This window comes from Macaca thibetana, chromosome 13 (assembly GCF_024542745.1).
Source record: "Macaca thibetana thibetana isolate TM-01 chromosome 13, ASM2454274v1, whole genome shotgun sequence".
Taxonomy (NCBI): Eukaryota; Metazoa; Chordata; class Mammalia; order Primates; family Cercopithecidae; genus Macaca; species Macaca thibetana.
Genome location: NC_065590.1, coordinates 16050442 through 16074382, shown reverse-complemented (window position 1 = coordinate 16074382; position 23941 = coordinate 16050442). Strand labels below are relative to the sequence as shown.

Sequence of the window (23941 nt, the reverse complement as noted above, 5' to 3'; positions counted from 1 at the left end):
TGAGACCAGCCTGGCCAACTTGGCAAAACCTCGTCTGTACTAAAAATACAAAAATTAGCCGGGTGTGGTGGCATGTGCCTGTAATCCCAGCTACTCTGGAGGCTGAGCCGGGAGAATCACTTGAACCCCAGGGGGCAGAGAATGCAGTGAGTCGAGATCATGCCACTGCACTCCAGCCTGGGTGAGAGAGTGAGACCCTGTCTCAAAAGTAAAAAAAAAAAAAAAGAAGAAAAGAAAAGAAAAGGAAGGAGCATGAGCAAAGACCCCCAGGGAAGGGAAGAATTTGGCACATTTGAGGAAATGAAAAACCAAATTATAGAACCTTGTTGCTGGAGATTATATGAGCTGAGAGTGAGCCAGGCGAGGTGGAGAGACGTGCGGGCCAGCACTGTAGTCATGGGCGGTGCAGGTGATGGGATTTTAGTTCTAAGCCAAATAAACAGGGTTAAGACAAGTGTCACTGCTGCATAGAGAATGCATTAGGAGATGACAAGAATGGAAGCTGGGAAGACACATAGGTGGCTATTGTAGAAGTCCTGGGGAGAGGTTGTGGCAGTGGAGATTCTAGGTATTTTTAGAGACAGAACTGATGGAATTTGCTGCTGTGAGCCAGGAGGAGAAATCAAGGTTCCCAGACTCAGGCTTGGATGACGGCATGCAGGGTATCATTTACAGAGATAATGAAGACTGAGTGATGGATGTGGTTTGTTTTTAAGCAACTCGTGTGTGGGTCATTGATCAGAATTCCATTTTGGACATACTAAGTTAAAATGGCTGTGCGACAGACACCCTAGTGGATATCCATTCATTCCACCCTAGATGGGTAGACATCGTCTGGAGCTCAAGGCAGCAGAAGGGTTGGAGATACCCAGTTGGGAATTATTAGCATAAGATAGTACTGAAATCCCATGGGCAGTGGTAGGAGGACCTGCAAGGAGAGGGTGGAGACAGAAATGTGACTCAGGCAGAGATCTGCAGGGCACCGAGAAGCCAAATGGAGGAGGAGGAGGGCGAAAGGAGACACGAAGGGCCCGGAGAGGCAGACTTCGGGGAGGCTGTGGAAAGCAGGGCCAGTGGCACTGGATGGAGTGTTTGGAAGGGCATTTTGCAGTGAGAAGGGAGCAGAGCTTCAGTCCATCTCTTCTTCTGTATCATGAGGCCTTTCCCGAGACCTTTAAAAAAAGGATTTGGGTAGAAAGAGCTGCCTTTTAAATATATAGTAGCCACTCAATAAATAGTTACCGAGTAACTGACTGGCTGGATGATTTACTAAATGATTAAATGAATGAAAAAAGATGAATTTCCTTCTAGTCTTTTATCTAAGCACATACATCCAAGTCGCACATATTTAGTATCATCTGTGTATAGATATTAACATGAGCAATTCTCCATTACCTCTTCATATTAACGTGAGCAACTCTCCATTACCTCTTCTTTCTAAACCTAACTCTTTATGATTAGGAAACACTTCCTCGTAAGGGCTATTCTAGGCCTTATTGAATGACCTCTCTATTGTTTCCAGGTTTTCTTTTTTTTTTTCCTGAGATGGAGGCTCACTCTGTCGCCCAGGCTGGAGTGCAGTCGCCAGATCTCAGCTCACTGCAAGCTCCGCCTCCCGGGTTTACACCATTCTCCTGCCTCAGCCTCCCAAGTAGCTGGGACTACATTAGCTGGGACTACAGGTGCCTGCCACCTCGTCCGGCTAGTTTTTTGCATTTTTTAGTAGCGACAGGGTTTCACCGTGTTAGCCAGGATGGTCTTGATCTCCTGACCTCGTGATCCGCCCGTCTCAGCCTCCCAAAGTGCTGGGATTACAGGCTTGAGCCACCACGCCCGGCCATTTCCAGGTTTTCATAATTACAAATAATGCCAAGTTGAGCATCTTAAAATATTTTTACACTATGGAAAGCTTCAAACACACCAAACTACAGAGAATAGTAGAATGAACTTATGTACCTAAAATCCAGTGATTAACACAGCAAATTCCTAATATCATCAATATCTAATTAGAGTAAAAATTCCCCCAATTGTCTCACACTTTATAACACTTTCTTTGAGTCAGGGTCCAAATCAGTTTTATAACTTAGAATTGGTTGATAACGTCTCTTGTGCCTCAGCGAGTGTCACTGACATCCTCATTCTGATGTCTGTCTAGTTAGAGCAATTTCCTGAGTTTTCCCACTTTCAAAAAGTGTGCAGCTTTTTTACTGGTTGTTAGTTTCATTGGACATAAAACACCTATCTCACATTTTTCTATTCTTGTGTATCTTAAATATGTCACTCTGTGTCGTCTGTTTTAAACTGATGCTGTTGTGCTATTATATTGGTCTTTTTGCCTGAACACCCCCAAAATATTTATTTTTTTTCTTTAAAATTCAGTCATTTGATTAGGATCTGCCTCAGTGCCAGTCTTTCTGGGTCAGTTTTCTCAGGTATAGAATTCACTTTTTCTTTTTCTTTTTTTTTTTTGAGGCGGAGTCTCACTCTGTCGCCCAGGCTGGAGTGCAGTGGCACCATCTTGGCTCATGCAACCTCTGCCTCCTGGGTTCAAGCGATTCTCCTGCCTCAGCCTCCCATCTGGCTGGGACTACAGGTGCCCACCACCATGCCTGGCTAATTTTTTGTATTTTTAGTAGAGATGAGGTTTTGCCATGCTGGCCAGGCTGGTCTTGAACTCCTGAGCTCAAGTGATCCACCCGCCTCAACCTCCCAAAATGCTGGGATTACAGGTGTGAGCCACCGCACCTGGCCCTAAGTTCATCTTTTCAATAGGAAGTTTCAGTTGCTGGAACAGCCTGCCCCCATAGGAACCTCCAAAATTTTCCAGGGCAAAGTCTTAATATTAAGGAGACTTTAAGGGGAGGAGACTCCAAACTGGGCGCAACAAGGAAAATAGGTGCAAATGAAAGAGATGGTCGTCCAGACAAAAGTGTGAAGGAGGCAAAGCCGAGAGAGTGTGAGGCCCTGTGTTTGCTCACATTGGAAAAACAACAGAAGTGAGAATTTCAGAGTCATGAAGTTAGCAAAACTATATGCGAAAACTTATTTCACTTAATTATGAGTAATGGAAAGGATTCTTGACAAATCCCATCGAAGCTATTATAAGAAAAAAGAGTAAAATTTCTATAGGCAATAAAGAAATGCCGGAAAGGCATTCCCATAAAACAGATAAAAACTATAACCTAGAGTATCACAGGCAAAAGAAATGTTTAAAGGGTAAAAGCAAGGAAAGAACAGTTTAGATAAAAATGACAAAACACTAAAAAATGAGGTGACTGGAAAAATGGAAGACTGGAAATGAGTTGACAGAACCCAGGAAGGAATTAGAAATAAAAGAAAAAAGTCAGGAAGGAATTAGAAATAAAAGCAAAAAGTTCGGTCACGCATATAAGATCCTTAGCTAGGCTTCATGAAAACAGTAAGTGCTCACGAAACAGCAGATGAAAGCAGGATTATCATCTGGGCTGTGGCTTGCCAGCCCCTGCCATGCACTTGACTGAACGCCACAGCCTGGGACACACATGGGTGTGATGACAACTGTACTTCAATCAGGACACAGAGGGGGTGCCAGGCTGGCCATCAGGCCATTGGATGCCTCTGACTGCATATCAAGATAAGAGATAAAGACAGTCTGAATGCAGCCTGTCTAGAAATGAATATGCTGGGCGGATCCAGAGAGGCAGACAGAGTGCACGGTCCTGGGACACCTGTGCGTTTCTCTGCCGCGCCGATGATCCCCAACCCCCATCCACACGGTTCAGGTACAGGTCAGGCTCAGTGCCTTCTTCTGGCGGGCAGCAAAGGAGAGACCACAGCACTGGCCCTACTGGGGCCAAGCTACAAGATACTGGTGTTCACATTTTCTGGCTCTCTGCCCACAACTTCACGGCCTCGTGATCTGCCCACTTCCAGACTATGTTGGTGGGCAACGATGGAGCTGGACAATGGAAAGAAACAGCAACCCCGAGCTCTAAGCAACCCCAAGCATTTGTGTACAGTCATTTCAGACACATTCCTGGAAACCGGTCATCTGCAAACAGGCTGTACGAGGGACAGTGCAACCAGGCTGAGGTTACTGAGAAACAAATGGCTCCTTCTGTAGGGATGAGCGGCATTCCGGCAGTCTGTCTTTTTGCAACAAATAGAAACTGTGTGAGAGTCTAATGACATCCCAAACTCCAGGAGGCTTAAGGGAAGCCTAAGTCCCTCCCATTCCACCCAAAACAAGTCTGTCGTTCTCATTAGGAGCCAAGCACCTGTTTCTTCCTCTTGATAGACACGCAGGAAAGGCTGCGTTTATGCCAACAAGGAAGTGTTTTCCGTTGTCTTTCCGAAGATGATATGGTCAAGTCAGTGAACTGACAAGCCTCTCTCTGATGGCAATGGCCTATTTCTGTGCACTAAAACTGGGCTTAGGGAATTCATAACAAGCACATGTGGCCTATGGGGTTTTGTTTGTTTGGTTGGTTGGTTGGTCTTGTGTTTTTGAGACAGAGTCTCATTCTGTCACCCAGGCTGGAGTGCAGTGGCGCGAACGCGGTTCACTGCAACCTCTGCTTCCCGGGTTCAAGCGATTCTCCTGCCTCAGCCTCCCAAGTAGCTGGGATTACAGGCACCCACCACTATGCCCAGCTAACATGTGGCCTCTGGGTTTTAAAAGAATCATTTTTTTTTTCTAATTAAAAAATGTATACGTGATTATTATGGGAAAAGGAAAGAATATAAAAAATCATAAAAAAGCAAAGAAAAATCGCCTGTAAGCCTACCACTCAGAGAAGAAAAGTCTTTTGAGCTTTTTAAAATAACAGTCTCTCTCTCCAAAGACCTTTTCCACAGAAATGTTGTGTAGATGAGCAAGGAACATCTCCCTTTACCAATGTTAAAGAAATGTCAAAAAACCTCTTACCTGGTCAAGCACAGTAGGGCTTCTGGGTGGGAATTTGGAGAACTCGTTTTCCCCAACCCTGGACATTCCAGTGGGCCATCCCTCCCCTTTATAACTGCATTGAATTTTGTTCCTGTTTAAAAGTGTTTCTCCCAGGTGCTGGCTGATGGAGCAAAGGGTTCGTGGGTTGCAGGGCCTGACTCAAAGGCAATGCGGGCAGATGCCACCTCTGTCTGGCTACAGCTGTCTACACCGCACCTTTGCGAATTAGAAAATAGTGCCTGTGGGTGGAGTATGGCCAGGTCATAGGCCAGCTCCTGCACGCAGAGCCCCCGGTGGGCAATGTGTGCCTGGGTGCAGAGCCTGCTGAATGGAGATGCAACAAGGCTGCATATCAGCCCCATCGGCCCCTTGGCAGCTCTTGCAGGTGCAGAGGGTGGAAAGAGTGGGTGGGGTCAGGTAGAAAGTGGGAGTTATCCTACAATGTAAAGGAAGTTACCCCTTCATCGGTTTTTTTTTTATTTGTATTTGTTTTAGACCTAGAACTCACATCCTTGTATTTGAAAATTATTTATCTTCCTAGATATCAGTGAATGCTCCAGCCAGCCTTGTCAAAATGGTGGTACGTGTGTAGAAGGAGTCAACCAGTACAGATGCATTTGTCCTCCAGGAAGGACCGGGAACCGCTGTCAGCATCAGGCCCAGACTGGTACGTAGCCACCGTGGGGTTCGGTGAGGACATCCTGCTGTGGGGAGAGGAGGACCCTAGGCATAGGTCACCGAATGCGGACATGTAGGGAGCTCGGTCCCCCTCTCAAAGATAGAGCTTTTCCTCTCTGTTTCACATCCATCGATCCCTCTGGTTTTCTAAGGTGGTCACTTGACAGAGCTTAGCTCTTTGATGCAACCAGAGTTCTGATCCTTCTTATAGTAGAAAACACGAGTGCAAGAACTGACTCCCAACCTAAAAATCCCCTAGATTGGGAATGTGGCCCAAGAAGTTTCATTGTTGCCACCTTTGCTTGGTCACGTTTCTTCTGCCAGCAAAACCACTTTTTCTTTCCAGTGTTCCCATCACATCCTGCAAAATTAGCAGCTATTGATGCAGGTCCAAGTATTTTGAGAGCTGGATAACTATACATTTGACTGGTTTTGAGATTATTATTGACATCTTGAGTCTCAACCTATCTCGACCCAGAAGGTCTACGAAGTCACGTGGTGCTAGGTTTTGCATATGGCAAGAAAATCCAATGATAAAGAATCTGCGGAGGATGGACAGGGGTTCCCGCACCATGCTGCAACCAAGATCTCATTCAGCCCCAAAGATGTCCTATTCCTTCGCCAGAAAATCTGGCGTGTGATGTCTGTTTGTCTTTATTTCTGTATGAAATGTCTGTGGGGGGAAGGGACATTGGGGCCAGTGCAGTGTCCAGTGGACAAGAGCTTTATCAATACTTGTGATCCTGGCACTGGACCCAGCCCAAGGTCAGGTTTAAATAGTGTGCCAAGAGATTTGCTGCTTCATGTGCCTTGATTCAGTTCAGCTGAGTCAGCTGGCTGGGCGCTTTCTCAGAATGAGGCTGTTCCCCCGAGCTCAGTGGCCCCTTATAGCTCCTGTCCCTGGGACTGCTTTCTATGGAAACTGAGGTCAGAGACAGGGCCTCCTTGGATACCTCACGGCCCCTCCCCTTGTTTACAAACAAGAGGGAAAAAGAAATAGGTTCCCTTTCACCCTAAATATGCCAGTCCTGGTCACTGAATGTTCGAAACCCCACTCTTTAGGGTTTCCTCCCACTGTGGGATTTTTTTTTTTTTTTCTTTGAGATGGAGTCTTACTCTGTTGCCCAGGCTGGAATGCAGTAGCACCATCTCAGCTCACTGCAACCTCCGCCTCCTGGGTTCAAGTGATTCTCCTGCCTTAGCCTTCCGAGTAGCTGGGATTACAGGTGTCTGCCACTACTCCTGGCTAATTTTTGTATTTTCAGTAGAGATGGTGTTTCACCATGTTGGCCAGGCTGGTCTCGAACTCTTGACTTCAAGTGATCTGCCTGCCTTGCCCTTCCAAAGTGCTGGGATTACAGGCGTGAGCCACCATGCCCGCCCAAGCGTCTTTAGACAATTGTTGCTCGGGTCCAGGGGGGCCTGTTATAAAGTGTCCCCATGACCAGAATCTTCCCCAGGAATGGGAAGGAGGGGAAGCAAGCAGGCACATCCAAAGCCAGCTCCTATCCTCATAGTCTCCATGAACAGCCATCACACACCTAGGCTCTTGCTCACCTTGTCCCCTAGCCTGACACCTTCCTTCCCATCAGCTGGCCCATGCCTTTCAGCATCCCTCCAGTTCCTTTTTTAAAAATCCATTCATCCTATTTTTTATTATGATAAAATATATATAACATAACATTTACCAGTTTAATCATTTTTAACTGTACAGCTCAGTGGCATTAATCACATTCACATTGTCATGCAACCATCACCACCATCCAGCTCCGGAATTATTTTTGTCTTGTAAAACTGAGCTTCTGTACCCGTGATGGGACAACTCCCCATTGCCCTCCCCATAGCCCCTGGTAATCACCATTCATTCTTCTTTCTGTCTCTGTGAGTCTGACTGCTCGAGGGACCTCATCTAAGTAGAATCATGCAGGATTTGTCCACTTGTGTTTTATTCCCACCAATCCTTGAAAAACTTTCAGAAAAAATAACACTTTTTCCTGATTAGAAATATAATCTGGCCAAGCAAGATGACTCATTCCTGTAATCCCAGCACTTTGGGAGGCTGAGGTGGGTGAATCATTTGAGGTTAGGAGTTTGAGACCAGCCTGGTCAACGTGGTGAAACCCCGTCTTTACTTGAAAAAAAAAAAAGCCGGCTGTGGTGACACGCGCCTGTAATCCCAGCTACTCAAAGGCCGAGGCAGGAGAATCGCTTGAACCCGGGAGACAGAGGTTGCAGTGAGCTGAGATTGTGCCGCTGCACTCCAGGTTGGGTGACACAGCCAGACTGAAGGAAGGAAGGAAGGAAGGAAGGAAGGAAGGAAGGAAGGAAGGAAGGAAGGAAGGAAGGAAGGAAGGAAGGAAGGAAGGAAGGAAGAAGGAAGGAGGAGGGAGGGAGGGAGGGAGGGAAGGAAGGAAGGAAGGAAGGAAGGAAGGAAGGAAGGAAGGAAGGAAGGAAGGAAGGAAGGAAGGAGAAATTTATGTTCTTGGTAAAAATAAAAAATGTGAACACTTTAGAAAAGTAGAAGAAATACAAAAAAAAAAAAAAAAGAAAAGAAAAGAAAAGAAAAGAAAACAAACAAAACCAGGAACAAAAAATAGTGGTCCATGAACAGACCAATAACGAGTTCTGAAATTGAATTGGTCATAAATAGTCTACCAACCAAAAAAAGCCCAGGACCTGATGGATTCACAGCCAAATTCTACCAGATGTACAAAGAACAGCTGGTACTGTTCCTACAGAAACTATTCCAAAAAATTGAGGAGGAGGGACTTCTCCCCAACTCATTCTATGAGGCCAGAGTTATCTCTATACCAAAACCTAGCAGAGACACAACAAAAAAAGAAAACTGCAGGCCAATATCCTTGATGAACATTGATACAAAACTCCTCAACAAAATACTTGCAAACCAAATCCAGCAGCACATCAAAAAGCTAATCCACCATGATCAAGTAGGCTTCCTCCCCAGTATACAAGGTTGATTCAACATATAAATATCAATAAATGTGATTCATCACATAAACAGAACTAAAAGCAAAACCACATGATTATCTCAATAGATGCAAAAAGGCTTTTGATGAAATTCAACATCCCTTCATGTTAAAAAAACTCTCAACAAACTACATATTGAAGGAACAGACCTCAAAATAATAAGAGTCATCTATGACAAACTCACAGCCAACATCATACTGAATGGGCAAAAGCTGGAAGCATTCCCCTTGAAAATTGGCACAAGACAGGGATGCCCTCTCTCACCACTTCTATTCAGCGTAGTATTGGAAGAGTATTGGAAGTCCTGGCCGGAGCAATCAGGCAAGAGAAAGAAAGAAAGGCATCCAAATAGGAAGAGAGGAAGTCAAACTATCTCTGTTTGCAGATGACATGATTCTATATCTAGAAAATCCCATAGTCCCGGCCCAAAAGTTCCTTCAGCTGATAAAAACTTCAGCAAAGTTTCAGGATACAAAATCAATGTAGAAAAATCACTAGCATTCCTGTACACCAACAACAACCAAACTGAGAGCCAAATCAGAAAGACAATCCTATTCACAATTGCCACACACACAAAACTAAAATACCTAGGAATACAGCTAACTAGGGAGGTGAAAGATCTCTGCAATGAGAATTACAAAACATGGCTCAAAAATATCAGAGAAGACACAGACAAATGAAAAAACATTCCATGCTTATGAATACAAATAATCAATATCATTAAAATGGCTATACTGCCCAAAACCATTTATAGATTCAATGCTATTCCTATCAAACTACCAAAGACATTCTTCACAGAACTAGAAAAAATTATTTTAACATGTATATGGAACCCAAAAAGATCCTGAATACCCAAGGCAATCCTAAGCAAAAAGAACAAAGCTAAAGGAATCACATTACCCAACTTCAAACTATACCGCAAGGCTACAGTGACCAAAACAGCATGGTATTGGTACAAAAACAGGCACATAGACCAATGGAACAGAATAGAGAGCACAGAAATAAGGCCACACATCTATGACCATCTGATCTTTGACAAAGCTGACAAAAACAAGAATGGGGAAAAGACTCCTATTCAATAAATGGTGCTGGGATAACTAGCTAGCCATATACAGAAGGCTGAAGCTGAACTACTTCTTACACCATAGACAAAAATCAACTCAAAATGTATTAAAGAGTTAAATGTAAAACCCAAAACTACCAAAACCCTGGAAGACAACGTAGGTAATACCGTCCTAACAGAGGAATAGGAAAAGCTTTCATGACAAAGATACCAAAAGCAATTGCAACAAAAGCAAAAATTGACAAATGGAATCTAATTAAACTTAAGAGCTTCTGCACAGCAAAAGAAACTATCAAAGGAGTAAACAGACAACTCACAGAATGGGAGAAAATATTTGCAAACTCTGCATCTGACAAAGGTCTAATATCCAGCATCTATAAGGAACTTAAATTTACAAGAGAAAACAACCCCATTAAAAAGCGGGCAACGTACACGAACAGACACCTCTCAAAAGAAAACCTACATCCAGCCAACAAGCATATGAAAAAAGCTCCATATCGCTGATGATTAAAGAAATGCAAATCAAAACTAGCTGGTGTGAGATACCATCTCTCACCAGTCAGAATGGCTATTATTAAAAAGTCAAAAAGTAACAGATCCTGGAGAGGTTGTGGAGAAAAGGAAACCCTTATACACTGTTGGTGGGAGTGTAAATTAGTTCAACCATTGTGGAAAGCAGTATGGTGATTCCTCAAAGAGCTAAAAGCAAAACTACCACTTGACCCAGCAATCCTGTTACTAGGTATATACCCAGAACAACATTAAACATTCTACCATAAAGACACATGCACTCAAATATTCATTGCAGCAGATAGCAAAGACATGGAACCAACCTAAATGCTCCTTAATAACAGACTGGATAAAGAAAATGTGGTACATGGAGCCAGGCGCAGTGGCTCACGCCTATAATTCCAGCACTTTGGAAGGCCAAGGAGGGTGGATCACAAGGTCGGGAGATCGAGACGATCCCGGCTAACATGGTGAAACCCCGTCTCTACTAAAAAACATATAAAAAAATTAGCCAGGCATGATGTCTGGTGCCTGTAATCCCAGCTACTCCCGCGGCTGAGGCAGGAGAATGGCGTGAACCCTGGAGGCGGAGCTGGCAGTGAGCTGAGATCCCGCCACTGCACTCCAGCCTGGGCAACACAGCGAGACTCCATCTCAAAAAAAAAAAAAAAAAAAAAGAGAAAGAAAGAAAATGTGGTACATATACACCATGGAATATTATGCAGCCACAAAAAAGAACGAGATCATGTCTTTTGTGAAACATGGATGGAGCTGGAGGCTACCATCCTTAGCAAACTAACGTAGGAACAGAAAACCAAACACTGCATGTTCTCACTTAATAAGTGGGAGCTAAATGACAAGAACTTATGAACACAAAGAAGGAAACAACAGACACGGCAGTCTACTTGAGGGGTAGGGGAGGAGGGAGAGGAGCAGAAAAGGTAACTATTGGGTCCTGGGCTTAACACCTGGGTAATGTATACCACAATCCCCTGTGACACGTATTTATCTATATAACCTTCACATGTGGAAGGTATTCAAACCTAAAATTAAAAATAATAAAATTAAAAATACACACAGAAACAAAAAATAGTGGCCCACGGTTTTAAACTCTAGTGATCACTGTTAGAATGTTGGGGTGTTCAAGTATTTTTAAGTGAAAACGTGGACTTGCCCTAGCTGTAGCCTGCATTTTCATGCACCATTCTATTCGAGTGCGCTTCCTGTCCTGCGTCCCCTTTGGGTGGGCCCTGGACGGGTCGTCTGGGTTTGTGGTTAATTACTTGTCTTTCCTTTCCCTACTCCAGAGTAAGCTCTTTGAGAAGGGGCCGTACCTCCGTCTTGGTTCTGCTCCCAGCCCCTACCCAAGGTTGGGCCCACGGCAGGTGAGCCAGGGCCCGGCACTGAGCGTGTCTTCTCCCCGCAGCCGCCCCCGAGGGCAGCGTGGCCGGCGACTCTGCCTTCAGCCGCGCGCCGCGCTGTGCGCAGGTGGAGCGGGCTCAGCACTGCAGCTGCGAGGCCGGATTCCACCTGAGCGGCGCCGCCGGCGACAGCGTCTGCGAGGGTAGGCGCGGGCTCCGCCAGGACACTGGGGACAGCAGCGGGAGGACATGGGGTGGGGAAGGGGCTCTCCCCCACCGTCCTCCTGCCGGCACGGGTGGCTTCCTGGGCGCGGTCTCAGAAGGCCTGGCCACTTTGCATTATAGGTAAGTACTGACCTAACGATTGTTAGAAAGCTGCTAATTCATAGAAATCAGAGCTCGCCCCACCTCAGAACCTGGTCCAGCCTATGCCCAAGCCACACGCGCTTGGTTCAGGAGAGGCTTGAGACCCTCCATCCCCTCCGTCCTGGCTGGGATCACATCTACAGGTGGCAAGGAGGAGCTTAAGTCGTCCTGGCTGGGATCACATCTACAGGTGGCAAGGAGGAGCTTAAGTCGTTGTGTTGGTAGAGAGGGCCCGGAGCTGGGTAGGAGTGTGGGAATCATTCCTTGGTCCTCTCTGGGCTTAGCTTTCCTGACGGCTCAGTTTTGCTGGGCTCTCCTGATTACCAGAGTTCTCTCCCCAAACAATGCAAAGCAGGAGTTCAAATCTGAGATCTGGTCAGTTGGTGCTAATAGCCTCATTTTACAGCAGCAGAAAGGAGGCCCTCTTACTCCATTCCCAAAGATAACGAGAGTTAACACGGGGCTGTTAACCCATCCCGGCTTTCAGGGAATAGGCTTGATTTGCCAGCCTCTGCAGAGTCTCCCCAGGTGTCGTCAGCCTAAGACAGAGATGCCCTTCTAGGGCCTAGCACGTCAACTCGCTCTCACTCCTCCTTTTAGCCCTCTGGGCCCTCGGCTTAGGAGAAAGGGAAGTACACCTGCTCCTCTTGCGAGTGCTCTGCTGGGGGTAGGGCATGGCGGCTGCCGGAGGCCCAGCCACTTAACTGCAGCTGCCATTGCTTCCAGGAATTGAGGCATGACTGTTCTGGGTCACAGCAGGCAACACCTGCTGCATGGCTCGGGGAGTCACAGTGAGCACTTCTGTCCGCAGATGTGAACGAGTGTGAGCTCTACGGGCAGGAGGGGCGCCCCCGGCTCTGCATGCACACCTGCGTGAACACCCCGGGTTCTTACCGTTGCACCTGCCCCAGCGGATACCTAACCCTGGCCGACGGGAAGAGCTGTGACGGTGAGTGAGGCTACAGAGTGCCGCCTGCACCCGGCCACCTGCTGCTGTGGTGAACCCTCAGGACCTCACAATCGGGAGTCAGGTGGTTAGGAGAGTCACAGTTTCAGATACATTCGATTTTGAAAAAGCCACGAACCAAAGGGCTTCTCAAAGGTCAGGCCACATCATCATCGACATAAATAGGAAAATGAATTCCTTAACCATCCTGGCAAGTAGTCTTTTCCAACTTTATTCCAGTAACTGGGTTTTTTTTTTTTTTCAAGGTCTGGTCACTTCCACCCACTCAACAATGCCTTCAGCTAGGGCTGGACCTAAAGGCAGAGTGGCCAGGTGGTCACCCAGGTCATGTAATCTGGAGGAACCCATGAGGCTCCATGACCCTGTGTGGCCACCTGTAAGTCCACCTCTGAAAGGGGTAGCACCTTACAGGCACTTACGTCTACAGCACCAGCCTCGTTTGATGGTAGCTGAGGACAAGGGAGATGGAGCACCCAGGGAGGGACAAAAGTCGGGGGCATCACTACCCCTGGCTTGAGGGGTACAGGAAGTGAGGGGGCTTAGCAGAGCCTGATAGATGGTGGCCATCAAGGACACAGCCACCATCAGAACCACATCCAGGCAGGTCAGGACTCCCTCAGGCTGGGTCACTATCATTTGCCAACCCCAGCCGAAAACCAGTCCGCGTCTCAGGTGCAGAGAGTGGGTTGGGGGGCAGGGGTGCAGATGGAAACTAACTGGCTCCGGTTTCACCCCAGTGCTGAACCCTGTCCATCAGCAGTGGCTTCCTGGAGGACCGGGTTGAGGTTTCTGAGGCTGATTCCTGGCAGAGTGGGAAAGAACATCATCTGAAGTTGACAAGGAGTGTCAGCAGCAGGGGTGGGAGGCACCTAAGAGGGCAAGAAGGATGTGTGCAGAGTGGGTTGGTTGTAGAACAGAGAGGCTGAGAACCCTGGCAGCAGTCACCATCGTCACTACAGGACAAGTCCCAGGGACCCTGGGTGCCTAACAGGAAGCCTCCTGTGTTTGCCCACCTCCACTTAGGGAACATACAGATGCCAGTTGATGTAAACATGCTGAATCTCCACATGAGCTGAGTCAGAGCACACATCTCAGGCCTGAAGCCCAAGCAGCATCATCCTGACCCTTGACCCTCAAACTACCGTGCTGCAGTGGGCCTTTCGGGGGGAGGACTGGCTCTGCTCCTGCAGGCACACCTCACCCTAGGAGGGTGAACAGGCCCACCTCCTCAGCTGGACTCCCCCCCTGGAAACAGGACACAGAGGGGAGCCCCACTGGCTCCAGGCAGCAGCTCTGACCCACCAAGGGAGAATGGGAGAAGAGAGGGCAGAGGGCTCCTCCATGGGCTGACGTGGGAATGTGAGGGGAGGGGTGGCTCCCCGGTGACAACCCCTTGGGGCCCTGCTGCAGGGCTCTGAGGAGCGGGTGACCTGGGGCTGGAGCAGGAGAAGGCATCCAGATAGCCACCCACACTACCTCCCTCCCTCCCACAGTGCTCACAAAGGCCCACCTAGGGTTGCTCGGGGTTGGGAAGGATGGCCTCCAGCGGGGAGACTCTCTGGATGTCTGCAAAGGCAGCAGAGAACGCGTACAAATCATGATATGGAGGTGTCCGCATTCGGCATGGGGAGGGAGACTTTTTGGAAGATTATAATGTAAAAAAAATTTTAAAAATATATATGTATATATATAGATGAAAAATAGCAGCCATGGAGGGTAATGGGGCATTTGAGCTGAGAAGCAGGCAGGTCTGAGAGAAGTGTTGTGACCAGTAACACTCACCTGGTGCTTTCCACCACCCCTGCCACCTGTCATGCCCCAGGGAAGGAGGACAGGATCCCCGGGAGGGGCGCTCCCTGGCATTTCCTCAGGGCCTTGATTCCACACATTCCAGGAAGGCAAGCTTTGTGCTTTAAGAATAAGTGCCAGGAGCAGGGAGCACCACGTTACAGGGCCTGCAGGGCATCTCAGGTGGTTCTGTCTGCAATGGAGGGAAGGTCAGGGAGACGCTCACCCCTTGTATGTCCCATATCTCAGATGTGGATGAATGTGTGGGCCTGCAGCCGGTGTGCCCCCAGGGGACCACGTGCATCAACACCGGTGGAAGCTTCCAGTGTGTCAGCCCTGAGTGCCCCGAGGGCAGCGGCAATGTGAGCTACGTGAAGACGTCTCCATTGTGAGTATCTCCAGGGCGTGCACACCCTCACCCAGGCCTCCAAGTGTGGCTGGGCTGGATGCCTCCTAGAGGTTCTTGGGAGAAGGTACAGTTACGCCATAGAAAGATGAGAGGCCGGAGGCTGGGAGGCTGGCTTCTCTGAATTGCCGTTTCCCCTCAGTGGTTGCATTTAATGCGTTGCTGCTCTGGAGAAATAAGAACCCCATTCCCTATGGGACTGATGTACTAAGTGCTCTCCTACTGCATAGAGGATGATGGGCTTGCTGCCACCCCAGAATGGCAAAGCCAGGGCAGGCCACTGGAGGGAAGAAGCTGTTGGTGACGTTACCCTGATAAACCCATAGCAGCCCAGGAGACAGGTATAGATCACATGGATTTGGGAGGTGACAGCATTCACATAGCCGGGAACTGTAGACTCCCTTGAGTTACCCTGCATATCCCATGCAGCCTGCATTATACCGCTCTGTTTTTCCCATAGTACTGGACGATTCTACATCTAGTAACTGCAACTCTTAAACAGCAAGTAGAGCTTTTTTTTTTTTAAAGTTGGGAGATGGACCTTTAAGGGAATAACTACAACTATCACAAAGCACATACGTTTTCCTCTCAAAAAGAGATCACAAGAGCCCTAGCATTGTCTTTAAAATGAAGTAACAGCCATGGAAGGTAACTTAATTATTTGAATTGCTGTTGAGTTAAAGCAGATTAGAAGCAGCAAGAAAGTTAGTGGCACTGAAGCAGGGCAGTTTGTAGAGAGAGAGAAGACATCAGAACCTTCCTCATGGAGTCACTTGGTGAAGGGATGGGGAACCTGTCTGTTATGGCCTCCGGGGCATTCGACCAACAGCTGGATGTGATATTTGACCTGCATAATCATGATGCTACAGAATCACCAAATATACTAGATTGCGTTTGTCTTTTCTGTTTAACAAGATAGAGAAATATCAAAAGCAAATCCCTAAGAGCCTGTTTCCAAATGATTAAGGAAAACAGGGCTTCCTGCTTTAAGAATACATGTGATGGCCAGGCGCGGTGGCTCATGCTTGTAATTCCAGCACTTTGGGAGGCCAAGGCGGGTAGATCACTTGAGGTCAGGAGTTCGAGACCAGCCTGGCCAGCATGGTGAAACCCCGTCTCTACTAAAAATACAAAAATTAGCTGGGCGTGGTGGCGGGCATCTGTAATCCCAGCTACCCAGGAGGCTGAGGCGGGAGAATCACTTGAACCTGGGAGGTGGAGGTTGCAGAGAGCCGAGATCATGCCACCACCCTGCAGGCTGGGCGACAGAGTGAGACTCTGTCTAAAATAAAGAAATAAATAAAATACATGCTGCTGTGTTTAGGAAGTTCACCATATACCGTGTGGGAAGCACCGCATTACACGATGTTGCTGACTAACTGCTGAGGTCCTACCATTACTGAGGGAGGTCGCAGCCCATGGAGAAAGGGCACCTGGTTTGAATATCAGCATTGCCATCGTTATTTAATATTCCCAGGCTTTATTTTTCTGTAAAAATGATAGTAATAGCATAAATAAATATATATGCACACACATACACACGTACACAGGTGGGCAGGGAGCACCAATGAGCAGGAACAGAAGCAGCCGCCCTGCCTTTGCCATGCCTGACACCAGCTACGTTCACCGCCTGCAGCTCCATAGCTCCTGGGTAAAGGACGCGTCGCTGGGAAAGGTCATCTAGGTGACCTCTGCAAGAGGGCAGGTGGGCAGCCGGGTCAGAGCAGCCCCTCATGAGACTCCCCAAGGCTGACTGGCCCCCATTTTGCCTCTCTGCTCCAGCCAGTGTGAGCGGAACCCCTGCCCTATGGACAGCAGGCCCTGCCGCCATCTGCCCAAGACCATCTCCTTCCATTACCTCTCTCTGCCTTCCAACCTGAAGACGCCCATCACGCTCTTCCGCATGGCCACCGCCTCTGCCCCCGGCCGAGCTGGGCCCAACAGCCTGCGCTTTGGGATCGTGGGTGGCAACAGCCGCGGCCACTTTGTGATGCAGCGCTCAGACCGGCAGACTGGGGAGCTCATCCTCGTGCAGACGCTGGCGGGGCCTCAGACGCTGGAGGTGGACGTCGACATGTCGGAATACCTGGACCGCTCCTTCCAGGCCAACCACGTGTCCAAGGTCACCATTTTTGTATCCCCCTATGACTTCTGAGGGTACACAGGAGCACCGGGGTGTGGAGATCTGACCTCATTTCTCTTCCCCGAAGGCTCAGCTTGGGGCCCTGAGTGCGTGGACCCTCCCGCCTGCTCCCGCCCTCTCGCCAGTGCACCCAGGCTTCTAGGCCGGCGTTGCACGGTGTCCCATGGAATAGCACAGAAGAGCAGCCACAAAACTCAACCTGCTGCCATCACATTTTTTTTTTTTTTTTTTTTTTTTTTCTGCTTTGAGGCCCTTCCCTTAGATTATGCACTAACTTTCTTAAACCTTTTTCATTCAGGGGATGGGTGGCTCTCCAAAATGCTGTGCAAATGGCCTTGTGAGTTTGAACTGCTGGGGAGAGAAAAGCTGGCAATGTGTGTCGGATGACTATCAGCCCTTCTGCATTTTTATAGCCAGGCTTGCTATGAATGAGGCCGTTCTAGTCGTGCGGGGGGCCTAGTCATGCCTCTGCGTATGTAGCATAAGAAGTGGAGTCTCCTCCCATGACCCACAGCACGTTGTTCTTACCTGCCTTTTCCTCTGTGACATGCCTGCCTGCCTTCTCATCAGAGAGCCACAGGAGGGCCTTAAACCCCACGCAGATCCTTCTAGACCAAGGACCCATTGTTAAAAGCATGGATTCTGCCTGAGTTACTTCCCTTTTGAGAAATCATATCTCAAATACATAACCTGGTAATATAACTGGAAAAATAAAAGCAATTGCTCCTTCCTGCCCGCCTGACTTCTCCCTGAGCATGAGACAGCCCACTTCCTTGTAGGAGGGGATGGCTGGCTCTCTTCCTGTCTGGGTTGGATACACTGGAATAAATGAGTCAGAGAACACAGAGGTGATGTTTGGGACTGTTCCACAATATAAATTTGTTTTGACCACATGGGAGATTGGTAAGGACAATACCTGGCCATGGAGAGTTTAGGAAAATGCTTGAGTTGTCATGGATTCCATGGCCTTTTGTTTCTGATGAATTCACTACAGGGTGACGCCCTCCAGGTGACCAAAGAGAGAAAACACTGGCCAGAGCTGAGTGGGGTGGGGTAGGGAGGGGTGTAGGGTAGGGTGGGGAAGATCATTCAAGCTAAAACTTAAGAGGTAGAGAATCTGTAAGAAAGTGTCATTATCTAATTACCTGTCAAGCTGCTGGTGAGATTTCGTCACATGTATTTTATTTAAATCTTCTTTGTATTTGCCCTGGTATGAGATGGAGCCAGAAGTGTGTCACTAGTTCGATGATCAAGCCCTACATCAAGATGGTTTCTAAGATGGTTTATTCTTGTACTATTTTTTGAACAAAGATTGAGACCCAGTCAAGAGTTGCTTTTGAAATTTTTCTTCTCCCATGCGCTCAGCTGCTATCTCTAACAACAGAAAAAGGACCTCCAAACTACAGTCACAAGACTTCGTTGAAACATTATCCACAGACTTCCGTTTCTAAATGTAGCTATGCTGGGCCAGAAGCTTGCACACCACCCAGTCCCATGTGTACAACACCAGGCGGAAGAGTCCAAGGGTCTGGCCAGGTTCCTGAATGGGAGATGTCACAGCTGTGGGCTAGGGACAGGGGTGGTTCAGGGGGACAAGCCTCTCACATCCCAGAAGGTGAGGAGTGTTTGGGGAGTCTCCAGAGCAGGTAGCCTCTAAGCTGGTATATGATATGACTTTGATGTCAAATAGCCCGGTTTAAAGCAACGATTTCCATCACCAAGATCTGTCATCATCTAACCTGCTTCCCACTGATGAAATCATGCACCCAGCCCCGGTCCCCACAGCACCAAAGTATAATTGGCTGACTGCTTAGGATGTGGATGATGGGTGCGGACGATGATGGCTGGGCACTTCTTGTGGATGATGTGGATGATGGGTCTTTTGTGGATGATGGCTGGGCACTTCTCCCTGTAGAGTGTCTTGTTCTCTATGTGCTCTTTCCCCACTCTCCTCTATGGAATCAACTTTTCTTTTGTCCTTTCAGAGCTCCACTCCACACTAAGAGTAGCTAGTAGTTAACCAGTATCCATTTGCACCCCTTTCCAGGTAATATAGTTTCATATTATTTGAGGGAGGGGCTTCAAGACTTTTTATCAGGCAAAGTTGCAAACATATGCAAAAGTAGAGAGAATAGTATAATGAACTCCATGCCTGAATCAGTGGCTTCGACAATGAACACATGGCCAACTTGTTTCGTTTACTATCACCCCACCTCATGATGATGTTGAAGTAGATCCAATCCTATCATTTCCTCTGAAAATATTTTAGAATGTATCTCTAAAAGATAACTTTAAAAAAAAGGATAACCAAAATACCATTCACATCTAAAACATTAATTCCTTAATACCTTTAAATATTCAGCCATTGTTGACATTTCTCTGAGTGGCTTATATTTTTTTGTTTACTTGCAGTAGGTCTATGCACTGTAATTTTTTGATACGCCTTTTAAGTCTTTTCTAAATCTGTAGCAGTGGAATTTACACTTCAGCATATTCTGGAATAATCTGAAGGTTTGTTGGAAGACAAAATATTAGGTCATTTATATTGTAGAATTTCTCATAGTATGAGTCTTTCTGAGTGCATCTCTATTTCTTACAAATCTAGAGAGTTAGATTCTAGTTAGGTTTATTTTGGCAAGACTACTTCATTGGTGGTGACAGATCCTTCTAGTAGGAGGTTAGCACCCACTGATTGCACAGATCCATTACTTCTGTAGTGGTTGCAATTAATATTCCAGTGCTATTGATTTTTTTCTTTGTTTATTAGCTGACCTACTTTATAAGGAGAAACTTACTCTCATCAGTTACGGTTACCCTGAGATTTGGTTGTATGAGAAAAGTAGGATTGATTCTTGGCTTTCCTCCCTTTATTTTTCAGTTTTCAAAATGAGGTGGTTCACAGGCATCTTTCCAATATGCCCTGTGAGAGTTGTTTTCTTCTTTGAGTACATTATGAACTCATGGTTGAAACATACCTGATGTTATCATGTGTGTTATCATCTGTATTCATAGTAATTACAGTTACTGTCTTTGTTTTTGCTCCAATTGTTCTATCTTTGGTTCTTGGGAGCTGCTTCAAGGTGGCTGATTCCTTTTGACATGACCCTAGTAGTCTTTAATAGTTTCCTAATTATCTTGTATGATAAGATTTTCATCTTGTATATTTTCTGCCCCAGCCCTGAAATCAGCTGTTTTCCCTCAACAATCCCTGGTTCCTTCTAGTGGGGAATGGTAATTAGATATCAAGATCTGGGTGCTCAGAGTGCTCATTGGTAGCGGTTACATCATCGTATCTTGGCTTTAGTGGCTAGAGCTAGGAAATATGTATTATTAGTATTTTTTTAAGATAAAACACTACATGAGTTCATGCTGATACTTCCAATTTAATTCAGGACTACTGTGGGTTTTTTGTTGTGTTAAGGGGAGAATTGGCATAGGGACAGGGTCTCTCTGTGTCACTCAGGGTGGAGTGCAGTGGTACAATCATAGCTCACTGCAACCTCAAATTCCTGGACTCAAGCAATCCTTCCACCTCAGCCTCTGAGTAGCTGGGACTACAGGTCCATGCCATTACACCCAGCAAATTTTTATTTTTCATAGTGTTTTTATTTTATTTTATTTTTGAGACAGAGTCTAGCTCTATTGCCCAGGCTGGAGTGCAGTGGTGCAATCTTGGCTCACTGCAACCTCTACCTCCCGGGTTCAAGCGATTCTCACGCCTCAGTCTCCCGAGTAGCTGGGATTACAGGCGTGCACCACCACACCCAGCTAATTTTTGTATTTTTAGTAGAGACAGGGTTTTGCCATGTTGGCTAGGCTGGTCTCAAACTCCCGCCTCAGTCTCTCAAAGTGCTGGGATTACAGGCGTAGCCACCACGCCTGGCCTTGTTTTCATTTTTAATGCAACTTCATTGATCCTCTGTCTGTTCTCCTTCTCTCATTCTGAAAACCTCCTTCTAAACATCACCAAAATAACTACACATTTAAAAAAATTATTATAAGAACAATGCCAACCTTAACACACAAATGTGATAACTAAAAACAGTTAAAATTGTTTTTTTCTTCGATTCTTGTGTCCTCAACATTTATGCTATTAGGGACAGACAGTCAACTTGCTGTTGTAAAGTTACTTGGAATGGTTCCCCTCTCTGTGGCATGCTCCAAACTAGAATCAGGATTTACTGATTATACCTCCTTCATTTTCCTGAAATTTTTAGAGATTGCTTTTTAATTTTAACTTTGTTCTATAAGTACATAAACTATTAACATGGTTCCAAAGTCAAATCTACAAAACAAAATGTATTCAGAGTTTATCTTCTGACCGGTTCCCTTCCTCCTTCTGCTGTAACCAAATTTTCCCCTTTTATCCTTCCATTTAAGCAACATAAACAAATGATAAATGACAGCATGCTATTTCACACTTTCCTGGACCCTTCTATTTTGCTTAAAATATTGGCTATCACTCCATAGAACCATATAGTATGTTTTCCATTATAAAATGCTCCATTATGACAGCATACCATTGTTTATTCAACCAGTCACTCTCGATTGACATTGGGTTGTTTCTCGCCCTTTGCTATTAAAAATATTGCAGCAATATGCATATGTCTTTTGGTATTTTTGCCTTTGTATCTTTAGGGCCAATTTTTCCTCTGTAAGAATTACGTTACTTTCTGCCCCCAACAGCAGTGTATGAGCATTCTTGTTCCTGAATCAAAGAAGGCCCCAGTGACACCTCCAGTTCTCCCATCTGCCCCACCCACCAAACCCTCCTTTGGAAGGACAGAGAGGCCTGAGTGGAGGGGTGTTCTACAGTTAGCCCACCTGCCTGACTTGGGTGTCTGGGTATCAGTCGGCTGCCACCAGGAAGAGACAAGAGGAAAGCTGAATAGATCACGGGCACTTGAGCAGTAGAAAGTTAGCTAGGATTCTGGATGGGTTTTAAAAATCACTTTTAAAAAATTATTATTCCTACAACACTACCAAACCAAAAGGAAAATAAGCCAACAACCAAATACCACTGCAGAGTCACAGTAAACTTGATGTGTTTATTGGGAGTCTGAGCATGTGCCCAAGGAGAGACATGAGGAAGTCAGACTCAAATGGGTCGTTCACTTTCCACCAACCACTGCCTCAGCTTTACCAAGCTCTTACTGCAGGGATGAAAGGATAAACTTTTATGACTCTTAGCTTATACATGTGAAAATCTCTGCGTGTTTATGAGCTGCATGAATATTCCTGAATTTCCGCGGTGTTCCAGGCACTGTTCTACTTGCTGAAGTTACAATGGATAAGGTTGCCAAAGACACTGACTTCATGGAGCCTACATTTTAGCAAGGAGATAGATAATACATGTGTAAATGAAAAAATGTAATGTAATGTCAAAGAGGGATGAGAGCTACCAAAACAAAAGCAGTGAAAGGGGTTTGTCAGTATATATAGTAAATGTATATGTAATATATGTAATTAGAGTCATCCCTTGGTATCTGCAGAGGATGGGTTCCAGGACCCCCCATGGATACCAAAATCCATGGATGCTCAAGTCCCTGATAGAAAAATGGCATAGGGCTGGGTGCAGTGGGTCACACCTGTAATCCCAGCTCTTTGGGAGGCCAAGGCAGGTGGATCACCTGAGGTCAGGAGTTTGAGACCAACCTGGCCAACATGGTGAAACTCCATCTCTACTAAAAATACAAAAATTAGCTGGGTGTGGTGGCACACACCTGTAATCCCAGCTACTTGGGAGGCTGAGGCAGGAGAATCACTTGAACCCAGGAGGTGGAGGTTGCAGTGAGCCGAGATAGCACTGCTGCACTCCAGCCTAGGTGACACAGCGAGACTCTGTATTCAAAAAAAAAAAAAAAAACAGAAATGGCATAGTATTTGAAGAGAGCCTATGCACATTCTCTTGCATAATTTAAGTAATATCTTAATTTATGATATCTGATACAATGTAAATGCTGCGTAAATAGTTGCTATATGTTTTAAAATGTATATTATTTGTATTCCTTTTTTCTGAATTTTTTTTTTTTTTTTTTTTTTTGACACGGAGTCTCGTTCTGTCGCCCAGGCTGGAGTGCAGTGGCCGGATCTCAGCTCACTGCAAGCTCCGCCTCCCGGGTTTACGCCATTCTCCTGCCTCAGCCTCCCGAGTAGCTGGGACTACAGGTGCCCGCCACCTTGCCCGGCTAGTTTTTTGTATTTTTTAGTAGAGACGGGGTTTCACCGTGTTAGCCAGGATGGTCTCGATCTCCTGACCTTGTGATCCGCCCATCTCGGCCTCCCAAAGTGCTGGGATTACAGGCTTGAGCCACCGCGCCCGGCCTCTGAATATTTTTGATATGCAGTTGGTTGATTGTGCAGAACCTGCAGGTGTGGAGGGGCGAATGTATATCATCCACGTCAGTTGGGTGTTGCGAACACTGGAATCATGTGCAGTGACAGTTGGATCCCATGTAGGAGTTTGGCCTTAGGACTCAGAATCACTTCTGAGTGTTTGAATGAAGTAGTGATGTAAAGCCTTAGATGGCCATATTGGGCTCATGGGCACAAAGGAAAGACAACTTGTCTACTAACAGAACAATGACGTTGATGTGGGAAGGAAGGAAACGATAGACCATGGGGCTTGGAAGGATAGGACTTAATTTTGTGTTCTGCTTATTATTGCTGCATAAAATATCCCAACACTTAGTGGCTTAAAGCTATTATTTTATTATGAATTATCATAGATTCGGTGGGCCAGGA

General features: G+C 46.4%; 2 protein-coding genes across 2 annotated transcripts in view; both read left to right on the top strand.

Moving 5' to 3' along the window:
* Positions 1–17926, top strand: part of FBLN7 (fibulin 7) — a 48724-nt gene extending 30798 nt beyond the window's left edge. The window contains exons 4-8 of the mRNA XM_050753161.1: positions 5469–5594; positions 11593–11730; positions 12705–12842; positions 14898–15036; positions 16837–17926. Coding sequence (XP_050609118.1) covers positions 5469–5594; positions 11593–11730; positions 12705–12842; positions 14898–15036; positions 16837–17209 — 914 coding nt within the window. The 3' untranslated portion in view covers positions 17210–17926. The remainder of the gene's footprint in view (positions 1–5468; positions 5595–11592; positions 11731–12704; positions 12843–14897; positions 15037–16836) is intronic.
* The window catches only part of ZC3H6 (zinc finger CCCH-type containing 6), a 155719-nt gene continuing 145796 nt past the window's right edge, over positions 14019–23941 (top strand). Inside the window, exon 1 of the mRNA XM_050753001.1 lies at positions 14019–14028. The gene's annotated coding sequence lies outside the window, so the exon portion shown is untranslated. The remainder of the gene's footprint in view (positions 14029–23941) is intronic.